The sequence below is a fragment of the Cyprinus carpio genome, chromosome B12, assembly GCF_018340385.1.
Source record: "Cyprinus carpio isolate SPL01 chromosome B12, ASM1834038v1, whole genome shotgun sequence".
In the NCBI taxonomy this organism is placed as follows: domain Eukaryota; kingdom Metazoa; phylum Chordata; class Actinopteri; order Cypriniformes; family Cyprinidae; genus Cyprinus; species Cyprinus carpio.
Window position 1 is genome coordinate 17499610 of NC_056608.1, and position 11970 is coordinate 17511579.

An 11970-nucleotide genomic window follows, 5' to 3' on the forward strand; every position below is an offset into this window, starting at 1 on the left:
TGACAGACCACTGTAAAGAAAATGTACTTTAATTTGTAATAATTTGTATTTTCATGAATATATATGTGTATGTATGGTGTTATGATGAATTTAAATTAATTAAAATGATGACCTAAAATTTGTCAAAATATATATATATATATATTATTGTTGTATTATTATTGCAAATATTTCACTTTCTCTCTACACTGTAAAAATGATTTTTCAAAGTTGTAAATTAAAGAAAAAACTGGAATATGTTTTACAAAAAAAATAGTATTTTAATCTACTTCAAAATGTTGCATTTCCTTGCTGTTTCTTTGTAATTAACTGAAATTTCTCAGTGAACAATTAGACAGGTAGATAGATAGATAGATAGATAGATAGATAGATAGATAGATATAGATAGATTGACGTGATTCAGTGCCAAAAAATATTGTCTCTACCAACACAAATCAATAACAGCAGAATATCACATTTGTGAGGAACAATGGCCTTCATTATCCTACAAAAATGTTTTATGGTGCTCAGGGGAACAATGTTCTCCCATATTATTGCTAATTTCCCGTCCATTTTCATCTAGTACTGTTATATAATCACAGGCAGTGAGAGTTGCCAGTCATCTGCTAACCAGAGGAGGTTTCTCACCGACAGTTGGATATGAATTATTTTCCTGTCCGTGCTATTTGTCTACTTTTTCTTGTAGGTGAGTAAAGCTTCAGTTATTTCTTTAATGCACAGACAATCATCAGTTATTCTAATGTTAACTAGCCTGTTTGCATGACTAAATTTGGACATCTAAAACAGTATTTACATATTTCCTTGCTTGCAGATTTAGTATTCCCTAAACAAGTGTGCAGTAAGCAAGATGTATTGGAATATTTAAATCTTACCAGCAACAATGAAAAATTCACAACCTGCCGTCCTGCACTGGACTGGAGACGGCCCACCGTAGTGTATTTTGATATTTACCTCTACGGCATCCTTTCTATGGTATGACTGCAAACAGCTGACAAATGTTCAAGTGGAACATTATTCTGTGTCTGTTTTATATATATATATGTATATATATATATCTTTTTTTTTTTTTTTTTTTTTTTGCAGATTGAAAAGTCTCAAACCTTTGTACCTCTTATTTGGATGTCCATGGTAAGTGTTAAACAACACAAAAGTCTTCTTTAGAATTTAAGTTATTCTGAATTATGCTGCATAATTGGAAAAAAAGAAATCATTAAAAATAATGATATTAAAATGTTTTAAATATTTTATGAATTAAGATAATTTACCACTTAAGGGATTTATTTATTTATTTATGAATTAAATTAGAGTTGGAACAATGAACGAATCTCTTGGGATCCTAAAGATTTTTGTGGCATTAAAAGTGTGATTTTGCCAAGACAGATGCTTTGGAAACCAGATCTTTATGTTCTTGAGACGTAAGTATATAAAAATGATATATCTAGATAATCATCTTAACTGAAGATTAAAAAAAGGAATTAGCAGAGGAGTAATTAAGAATTGAGAGAAATTACAAATATGTGGGAAAATATAAAATGTATAATTTGTTTGTTCAATTTTCTTTGACACAAAACTCATTTTACATGGCATGGAAAAAACGTAATTTATCAACACGGTAGTGCAGAAAAGGAAGATGGACCACTGAACCCATATTTGTATATTACTCATAATGGAACTGTGACGATGGAGGATGACCATAAGATTGTCAGCACCTGCTCAATGAATGTACACAAATTTCCTTTTGATACCCAAACATGCCACATCACAGTGTCTTCAATTAATTACTCAGGTGAGAGCACATTTAAAAAGTAAATATTCCTTCAATATAAAGATGCATGCTATTAAAATCTGGCCAATATGATAAGCTGATAATTATTTTAATGTTTAATGGCTGATATTGGTACCAGCATATTGTGCATCCTCTTACAGTTTTTAAACATAGCATAAACTTAATTGTAGATTTAGTGCATTCAAACTTGTATCTGTCACTTGCTTGTCTCATAATGTATCATAATTAATTATTCATAATGTTGTTGCTTTCCATCAATGAAAAATCCATGTGTGCATTCGGTGTCACTCTGTACCAAGCTGCTTTCCTTTATGTGAATCAGATAAAGAAATAAAGCTGGTTCCTGCCTCCAATTCATCAAAGGTGACACAAGTTGCTCGAGAAAGCATATTAACACAAGGAGAATGGGAGTTCTTGAACATATCCGTCTCACTCAAGAATGAGAGCTATGAGGACCAAACATTCGACAGGATAAAGTACACGGTACTAACTCACCAAAAAATGAAAATACGCTGAAAATTGACTGACTCTCAGGCCATCCAAGATGTAGATGAGTCTGTTTCTTTCCTGGAACAGATTTGGAGAAACTTAGCATTACATTACTTGCTCACCATTTGATCCTCTACAGTGAATGGGTGCCGCCACTAGACTTTAAACAGCTGATAAAGACTGTACAATAATCCAGTCTATCAATTAATGTCTTGTGAAGTAAAAAGCTGCATGTTTATGAGAAACAAATCCATCATTAAGGCATTTTAATTTTAAACCGTTGCTTCTGGCCAAAATATGAGTCCATAATTCATAATAACATGCACTTCATCCAGTGAAAAAGTCTAATTGGTGAGCAATTTGAAATTTCTCCTGATCTATTCTGATGTAGAAACAAACTCTACAACTCTGATGGCCTGAGGCTGAGGGTGAGTACATTTTCAGCAAATTTTCATTTTTGGATGGACTATTCCTTTAAAAACTATATTTCTTCTTCCATTCCAGAGGTTATAGCCACAGATTTCTCTCTCTCCTCTTTCCTCTTTAGATTTCAGTCAGAAGGATGCCCCTGATGCATTTCATCAATTTCCAGCTACCTATATTGTTTTTCCTCACTTTGGACTTAGCTTCTTTTTTCATACCGGATGAAGGGGAAAAACTGGGCTTCAAAGTAACTGTGCTGCTGGGGATCTCTGTACTTCTGCTCATCCTAAATGACATTCTGCCATCCAAATCTCACAGATGTCCTCTGATAGGTAAGGGCTCAGTTCAAGGACAATTTTCTTAATATAGAGATGTCCTTTCATATATCAGAGATCCGTTTAGTTTGTCATATAAACTCCCTCTTCTGTTCTGTGCAGCTGTGTATGTCATTGTCATCTTTTCTTTCATGCTGCTGAGTCTTCTGGAGACAGTTTTAGTGATATACTTGATAAATATGAACTCTGAACAAGATGCTAAAGGGGTTCAGAGACCTGAAGATCACAACTCTGACACAGGTATACACATCTTTCAAGTTTTACAATGATAAGGTTCTGACTTTTTAGTCATGGGACTGGGTTTTTCTTTCAGATAACCGGAAAAGAGACAGGAATGGAGTTGAAGCTCCCTTTGAGACTCTGATGTTGAAGGAAATATACAGCAAAGAAAAAACGAATGACGTGCAGCTATTGCAGCTGATCCTAGAAGAGCTTCAGATTATCAGACAGACTCTTGATCCTGATACTTTAAAAGCCAAAACTGCTCAGATTTACTGGTTAGGAATTGCCAAATGTATTAACAGGGTTTTCTTTGTGGTTTATCTCATCTCAGTTTCTCTCTTTCTTGTCTTTATCTTTCGAGAGTGGAAAGCTGAGTAATTTCAAATACTAAAATTGTGACGAATGCTTAAATAAGGGATCATTATTACATATATCGCATTACATAACAATATTATGTACATTTCTTCTTCCTGTTGAAAGCATTGTAGAAGGAGCTGCAGCATTTATTTCAATTGATTTTCTGGTGCCTTTCTACAGACATTCTCTACTGTAAGGCTAAGCCCATCCAAACGTCTGTTTTGCCCACCCAATCCGAATTTAGGTAAAGACTGGGTTAAACTTTTTGTGCAATGATTAAATCAATCTGGGGCGGAGTGTATTTTAAAAAGTTTTAAGGAGAGTCGAAGACAGCCCCACTCAATCATAAAATAACACTAAAAAATTACAACATTTTTCTTTTATAGCAGAAAAGCAGAGGCTGACGGACAAATATTTACGGGGAGTTTAATACATATATCTACATTAATAGCCTATGTGTTATAGCCTACTATTGAAGTCATAGCCTACTATTATAATGCATTTATGAAGCAAGAACATAGTATAAGTGTTTAAAGTCCATGTATACTCGCAGTTAATGTTGTTAAATTGAATGTAAGAAAGAAAATGTGATCCAGTGATACAAACTATCCGACTTTCTTTGTCAAATTTCACCATTTCGATTTGAAGTTATAGGTCTGTCATTTACAGAATTCAATACTGCTTAATATTTTGTGAAATAAAGCATGCTACACAAAATCACTGAAGTATGTTGTGACAAAAACTGACAAATCTAATGGAGTCTCTCTGACAGAGCTGTCAGGGAACCATGTTTAACGTCATACTAGAATGGAGTGCATTCATAAACTGCACAGGGGATGTGGATACATAGGCTAGTTATTATGATATCACAGTGTTTACATTTACTCAAAAATAATACATTTATAGTATATTGCTTGTGTGTTTCAAAGTACAAATGAGGACAATGGAAGCAATCAAAAACAACAAAAGAGCAATGATATATAAGTGCTATAACAAGTCTCAGTTAGCTTAAACGCAGTGCACGTAGCAAGGGCTTTTAAATAATATAATAAATAAAAAGAAAACAGATAGAATAGAAAAGGAATAGAGCAAGCTAGTGTTAGAGGTATTTTTTTATAATTGTATAATAAATTAAAAGAAAATAGATAGAATACAAAAAGATTACAAAGGTAGTTAGAATTTTTTTTTTTTTAAATAGAATTAGAATAGTGAGTGCAAAAGTTAGAGGGTCAAATAAAGATGGAAGAGATGTGTTTTAAGCCGATTCTTGAAGATGCCTAAAAATGATGGCTGTTTACTCAAATATTTACTTTTACTATTCGATTAGATTTTACTTGAGGAAAATGTGCAGAACTTTAAAAATGTTTGTTACAATTAATATTCATAAGTAGCAAAGCCCTAGACCTCCAGACGCTAGGCGGCGCTCACAGAGAGCGCGCATCCAGACACGAGACACGCTGTCAGCTGCGCCTCCTGGCACACGCGAGCAATGACGTGGATTTTCATCCATTGCGGTGCGAAATCAGTTAAGTCACTGCATACAACTACTCCTCTGCATTGGGTCTGGACTAATTTCCCCATCTGTAACGAGGTAATAGCTTAAATTCCTTACGATAATTACGCATAATATCAGAAAACGCTGCTGTTTGAAGTTAACTTTAACAATGAAAACTCTCTTAATTTGTCTAAACTGCGTTAGCTGTCAAAACTTGCTTTCATTTTAATGCGTTGATGGCTTTATAGGTATTTCTGTTCAGTGTCCAGTGAGGAGCAGCACGTCAACATGATTAAAGGCAAAGTTGAAAACATTAAAGACAAAATTGATGGCAATGAGCTTGATTTGAGTCTCAGTAATCTCACAGAAGTGCCAGTCAAGGAGCTGGTAAGTGATTATTAGCATTATTAACTGTACAATTATCATGAGTGCACTTGGTTTTGTATTTGTATAAATTGTATTACTTAGGCCTATCCTTAGGCAAAGTGTGAGAAACGTTGAAAACTGAAAACATTGATTTCTGTGCAGGCTGCATTTCCAAAGGCAACGGTTTTGGATCTGTCCTGTAATAATCTAACAACTCTGACTGTAAGTAACAACTGTAAATAAAAAAAGCAGTCAGATTTGCTCTAAGTTGTAGTTTGTTTAATGTTTTTGGACTGTTTTTGTTACTTCACCAGCCTGAATTCTTCAGCTTGACTCACCTTATAAAAATTGACCTGAGCAAGAACCAGCTCGTCTGCTTACCAGAAGAAATTGGGCAACTCGGTAACCTCCAGCACCTGGATTTATACAACAACAAACTGAAAATGCTTCCCATTGGCTTCTCACAACTCAAGGTGGGTTTAGGATCGGCGAACATTCTCTTTAATATTAGAAGGTGCTATTTTCTCTGTAAAAGTCTCTGTACCAGCAGGGATTGTAGGTGGGGGGAGTGAATCACCAGTGCTCTCTTCCACCTTCAATACCACGACTGAGGTGAGACCCTTGAGCAAGGGTGTGTGTTCACAGTGTGTGTGTGTGTTTGTTCACTACCCACTGCTGTGTGTGTGTGTGCACTTGGATGGGTGAAATACAGAGCACAAATTCTGAGTATTGGACATCATACTTGGCCACACATGCTCTCCTCTCCTCTATCAGTATTAGTAGCAGTTGGTAATTGAGCGCATTTGTTTGTTGCAGAGTCTTAAATGGCTGGATCTGAAGGACAACCCCTTGGAGCCGACACTGGCCAAGGCTGCGGGCGATTGCTTGGATGAGAAGCAGTGCAAACAGTGCGCATCCAGGGTAAGTTGAGTGGTCTGAAGCAGTGTCAGAGATTACGTTTTAACTTATAAATAAGCTTATTTATCACATAGTGAAATTTTGAAAGGATCACAAATGAACTTACTTAACAAATTACTTTAAAAAATTAATTACTTTGTCCAGGTTCTGCAGCACATGAAGGTACTACAGGAAGAAGCAGAAAAGGAACAAGAACGTCGATTGTTGAAAGAGAGAGGTAGGGAGACCACAAAAAAAAACTTTCCCAAATTTTTCATATTAATATTTTTTTCAATTACAAATGATATTATGAGTATTGAGCTGAGCATAACATGAAGTTTAGAAATTTTTTATTTTTTTTGTATTTAATGTCGCTCTATTTTTGTCTTATTTTTTACGAGTGACCTAGACATAGTATAGTATTGAAATATTAATTCCACATTCTATCTACATCATAACAGTTCTTTGATTTTAATTGTTTTTCAAAATGTTTAGATTTTTTTTCAATTTATGTATTCATGTATTAATTATGTGTTGATTTTAGAATATGTTTTAAGGGGCACCCATTATGCAAAATCCACTTTTACATGGTGTTTGGACATAAATATGTGTCAGCGGTGTGTGAACACAACCACCCTACAATGATAAAAATCCACCCACTCATTTTTTAATCCCCTTTAAACCAAGTCAGTCTCCCTAGGCCTGCTGTATTCATTCTCATGCAGTGTGATGTCACATTGCATAGGGCAGGGCCTAGGGTTTGATTGACAGCTCTGCATTGCTATAGTTTCCACCCTCACCGGTTGTACACTGTCCTCTATTTTCTCCGTGCTCAAGCAGCCGTAATGTCAACAATGTCTTACAAGCAATCCCAATGCTCTGTGTTTGCATGTAAGAATGAACATAAGAGTCTATATTTTCTCCCAACATCTGAGCTGCTGAAGATATGTTTTTTCATGTAAGAATGAACATAAGAGTCTATATTTTCTCCCAACATCTGAGCTGCTGAAGACGTATGTTAGAATTAACATAAGAATCTATATTTTCTCCCAACATCTGAGCTGCTTTGTGTGTATAGTTTAAGTTCTTTTTTAACTGATCAGCTTTGTAACATTGCGCTGTTTCGTTACACTTTCATGGCATTTGGCTTCCCATATGTACAACTAAACACAGTTCTCTCGCTCTCAGTTATGTTGCTTCTACCGGCTGTTTATTGCTGTAGATATGCAATGCAGAGAGATGTATAAATGATGCCCTCTTTTGGAGAGGGGGGCGGGAATATGCAGCTCATTTGCATTTAAAGCGATAACCCCCCCAAAAAAAATGACTTTTTCCAGCTGTTGTAATAAATGATCTGTTGGGTATTTTGGGTTGAAACTTCACAGACACATTCTGGGGACACCCAAGACCAATATTACATCTTGTAAAAAGACGCATTATAGGTGCCCTTTAATCCCTTACAGAACTAGAAAAGAAAAAAGAAGCTAAGCAGAGGGAAAAGGAGGCCAGGGAAAGAGAAGTACAAAAAAAGAAAAAAGCAGAAGAGAAGGAAAGGAAAAGAAAGGAGTATCAGGCTCAGATGGCTGCTCTTGCTGCACAAGAACAACAGAAAAAGAAGAAAGAAGAGAAGAAAAAGAGAGCTGCTCAAAATCAAGGTACAATTTTATCTTACATGAACTGAGACTCAATTATTTCCTCACACTGCATACTCTCTACATTGCTTTATGTTGTTTAAAAATGTTGGAGTATTTTGATCTACACTTCCGTTCAGAAGTTTGGATTTTAAGATTTTTTAAATGTTTTTGATGTTTTTTTTTGCTTACCAAGGATGTTAAGAAATTCAGTAATATTGTGAACTATTACAATTTAAAATAATGGTTTTCTATTTTAATATATTTTAAAACTTAATTTATTTCTGTGATGGCAAAGCTGAATTTAACCATTACTCCAGTGTTCAGTGTCACGTGAACTTGCAGAGATCATTTTAATACGATGATTTGGTGCTTAAGAAAGATTTATCATCAGTGTTTAAAACAGGTTTTTTTTTTGTGGTGATTCTATGATGAATAGAAGTTAAAAAAAGATCAGCATTTATTTGAAATTATTTTTAACATTAAACATATCTTTACTGTCACTTTTGATCAATTCTTTTTGAACAAAAGTACTAATTTCTTTTTTTTTAAGAAATCATACTGATCCCAAACTTTTGAACTGTAGTGTATGTCAGGTTGATATGTTAAATACATTGTGTTACTGTATATATGTACAGTACATGTTATATGGACAGCGTGTTTCTTGTCTATGTTTTGAGTGTAAGTTCTACACTTCCTTCACTACAGGTAAAAAGAAAGCATCAGAGTCTGTGCCCAAAGCCAAGCGGTCCATCTGCTCCCTGTTCTTCTCTCTGCTCCTAAAACTCCTGCTCCTGCTAACTGTGGGAGTAGCAAGCGTAATAGCAGTTTGTCAGTTAACTGAACTGAGGAAGGAGGCGTTCTGTGTTCCACTCAACACACACTTTGAGGAGACGGTGAGGTGGGCTCAGGGTCTGGAGGTTGTGCAGCAGGTCCTTCAGAAAATGTCTGATCTCAGAACATAAGTCTGTGTCTGATAATGATCCATCCTGCCGCGGATCTGAACCTCTCAGGTGACGCATTGGGACCAAGTCACAGACCTGTCTGCAGAAATTCCTATGGAATTGTTTTTCCCATTGCTGCATCTTTTAAAAAAAATAATAATCCATGTGAGAACTATGGACCAGTCTGTGAATGCAAATCTTGCTTGTATGTCTTTAAACTGCCAAATCGGGAAAGGAAAATGGACTACAAGGAGCAGTTGATGAATGATAACATTTGTGACCTTTGGAGTCTTGCGTAATACTGTTTCACAACATCTTATAATAAAAGATTTGATCGATTTTGATTAGCTTATGTTTGCTGTCCCTGTGCTACAATAGGTAGCAAAACTGAATTTTAAAGAATAGAAGTTTCTACAATAACTGCTCTCTATATCTGTTTAGGTAAGTTTTATGTAAAATTGGAAAAACTGCTTATATTCTTTTAGCTTACCAGGAAATTAAACTATTCCTTTTTAAAGAAAGATATCATTGTGATCATAAGACAATTATAATTTTTTTTTGTTAGCATCAATGGACAACAAACTTATTTTCAAGACTGTATTTTTTATTGTTGCAAGGACGATAAATGCCATAAATTTACTACAACACAAATAACCGACATGAAAGACAAACTGATTAGTATCTTGTCTATAGTCACAAAGATTTACAATATTACAAGCAACAGAAATATAACAAATATAATCTATATCTGTTTTCTTACATTAAATTATTGCAACATGCAGTATGCAGATTAAAAGGCCTACATTTGATTTTTTTTTTTAAATAGTACAGTTTCTTGATTTCCATGCCTTAAGAAGTTAAAATCACAATACTATAAAATAATATTTCTAACAATACAGTATTGAGTCATCACATTTAATTCTGAATTAGAAAAATTCAGAACTATTTTGTCACATAAGAACGTGATAAACGCTACTAGAGTTACCTCAGCTTTCTGTGGCACAATGAGTGATTAATATTTCATATTGAGATGCACTGTGGGGCTGTTCTCTTTTCATATAATCTTCTACAAACCATTATCACAGAGATAATGGTGTGAACGGTGCCTGCCTGCTGTCCCGTGCCTTCCCGTACTCCCTCTGCAGCATGAAGTCCATGTTTCCAAAAACATGCTTCTGTAAAGCCTCATTCACGGTGACCCCAAGAATAACCTCTTGAAAGACCTCACTGATGGAGAGCTGCAGAGACACAGCGAACAAACAAACAAAAAAAGTACATACGTATATATTTCCAAATAAAAATTTTCTTTTTACAATCACAAAAATGTCAGAAAAAGGTTAAGCAGTTAAAATAACTATAATACACTATACTCATTTTTGGATGTTTTTGAAAGAATTATTTTATGCCAAACAAGTCTAAATTTCTTTGAATTTTTTTTGCCATTTGAATGTATTTTTTTTAAATTTTATTTATTCCTGTGATGGCAAAGCTAAATGTTCCGCAGCTGTTACTTCAGTCTTCAGTGTCACATAATAAATCATTTTTAATATATCACGGATGATAACACTGATGATGATAATGAAATGTTTCTTGAGCGTGTGACTGGGGTTAAGGCTGCTTTACTATCACAGGAATAAATTACATTTTTTTAAACTGATTTTAAAATGTTTTAATATTAATGTAATTTGTAATAGTATTAAAATCTTAATTCTAAACTTTTGGTAGCATGTGTCAGAATTCATGAAAAATATAACCATGTTTACTTGGGAATTAAAACAATTTCTGAATGAATTCATTTTATTCACTCTCACCTCTCGGAAGTGGAATTTCTTGAACATGGCAATGCTGATTTTGTTATCCAAACCAATCTTGACTTCAAACTTTTGAATTCCAAGTTTATGGACACCTGTTGAGGTAAATCACAAAAACAGTCTACATATAAGGAGTAGTCACTACTATTATTAATAGATCTTTAATCATCAGCTTTATATTACCGTAGTACATCATCATGCGTGTTACTTCTTTCCCAAGTCCCTTTCCTCTGTAGCAGGGCACTAAAAAAATGATTTGATGTTACTGACAGGCTCAATCCAATCGGAATGAAATAAAATGCATTGCAACCTCTGTAACCTGCAATCATGATCTCCAATTCAGCCAGGGAAGGATCGCTGGGGTCAGTGAGGAAAATGTTAACATCTCCCACCATGCACTCTTGCTCTGGTATACTCGGATCTGCCCATTTCTGTTTATCCAAGATGATGAAGGTGCACTCTGATGGAGATAAAACACATGATAAATATATACAGAAACAGATTAGGGATAATATTGACTATGTGCTTGAATGTCAACAGGACAGATGTTTATGTGAAAGGTGGAAGCTCACTGTCATCATCTTCTCTCCAGCATCTTTGCATGTCATATTCCTGCTCCAGTGTCAGGGGCTCTGATGCAGACAGCTTCTGCAGTTCAGGAGCGCACATCCATTGATGATACCTAAAAAATAGAGGTTAGACGAGGTTCAAATGAACGGAGACTACAACCACCAGCCCCGAGATGATATGCTGGATCTACTGCTTAATACCTGGGAACATGATCTGCATTGTAAGGTACTAATACAACCTTCTCCCCCTCCAGTAATGTATCTTCATTTATCCTCATTTTAAGCAGCCTGTAAAATAAAGTGTTTTAAGGCACACATCTTAATGTTCTAACTAGCAGTGTAGCATTTTTGTCACCATCGTACCTCAGATTCAAACTTGAATACAGAATGGTCGCTTAAATTATGTCCATCTGTTTAATTTACGAATATAATCAACGTGTCAACAGACTAAACAGATAATATCACGATATTATGATTTGCAATGAATTTCGACTCACATAAACAGCGGCGCATATGAACTACGTCATCAGCACGCGAACAAACTGGCGCGTGATTGTATTGTGAAACGCGAGAGGGCGCAAGGTTACAGCTTTTCGTTTAAAGACTTCATTAGTCGATTAAATATATTTCATAATAATTGTTAGT

The 11970-nt window shown here is 35.0% G+C and overlaps 3 protein-coding genes across 5 annotated transcripts; 2 read left to right on the plus strand and 1 right to left on the minus strand.

Moving 5' to 3' along the window:
• Positions 1-557: 557 nt before the first annotated feature.
• Positions 558-4442, plus strand: LOC109099845 (5-hydroxytryptamine receptor 3A-like). Its single transcript, XM_042734846.1, has 9 exons — positions 558-685; positions 812-972; positions 1084-1128; positions 1306-1415; positions 1617-1786; positions 2109-2269; positions 2823-3030; positions 3136-3273; positions 3347-4442. Exons 1-9 carry the CDS (start codon positions 640-642, stop codon positions 3631-3633), a joined length of 1326 nt encoding a protein of 441 aa, XP_042590780.1. The 5' UTR covers positions 558-639; the 3' UTR covers positions 3634-4442.
• Positions 4443-5043: 601 nt separating this feature from the next.
• On the plus strand, positions 5044-9289 carry LOC109099846 (leucine-rich repeat-containing protein 59). Of its 2 annotated transcripts, none has more exons than XM_042735802.1 (8): positions 5044-5203; positions 5356-5494; positions 5636-5695; positions 5788-5946; positions 6290-6394; positions 6536-6608; positions 7834-8025; positions 8710-9289. In XM_042735802.1, exons 2-8 carry the CDS (start codon positions 5396-5398, stop codon positions 8964-8966), a joined length of 945 nt encoding a protein of 314 aa, XP_042591736.1. In that variant the 5' UTR covers positions 5044-5203; positions 5356-5395; the 3' UTR covers positions 8967-9289. The 2 variants fall into 2 exon arrangements, with proteins under 2 accessions (XP_042591736.1, XP_042591737.1); XM_042735803.1 differs by having other exon boundaries at positions 5069-5203; positions 5370-5494.
• A 239-nt stretch (positions 9290-9528) lies between these two features.
• Positions 9529-11902, minus strand: LOC109100003 (N-acetyltransferase 9-like). 2 transcript variants are annotated; one of them, XM_019113496.2, is made up of 7 exons: positions 11823-11902; positions 11527-11613; positions 11329-11438; positions 11076-11216; positions 10940-10999; positions 10757-10851; positions 9529-10183 (listed from the first exon to the last, which is right to left on the minus strand). In XM_019113496.2, coding segments are annotated over exons 1-7 (654 nt in total). In that variant the 5' UTR covers positions 11825-11902; the 3' UTR covers positions 9529-10024. The 2 variants fall into 2 exon arrangements, with proteins under 2 accessions (XP_018969041.1, XP_018969042.1); XM_019113497.2 differs by having other exon boundaries at positions 11689-11829.
• Positions 11903-11970: the final 68 nt, after the last annotated feature.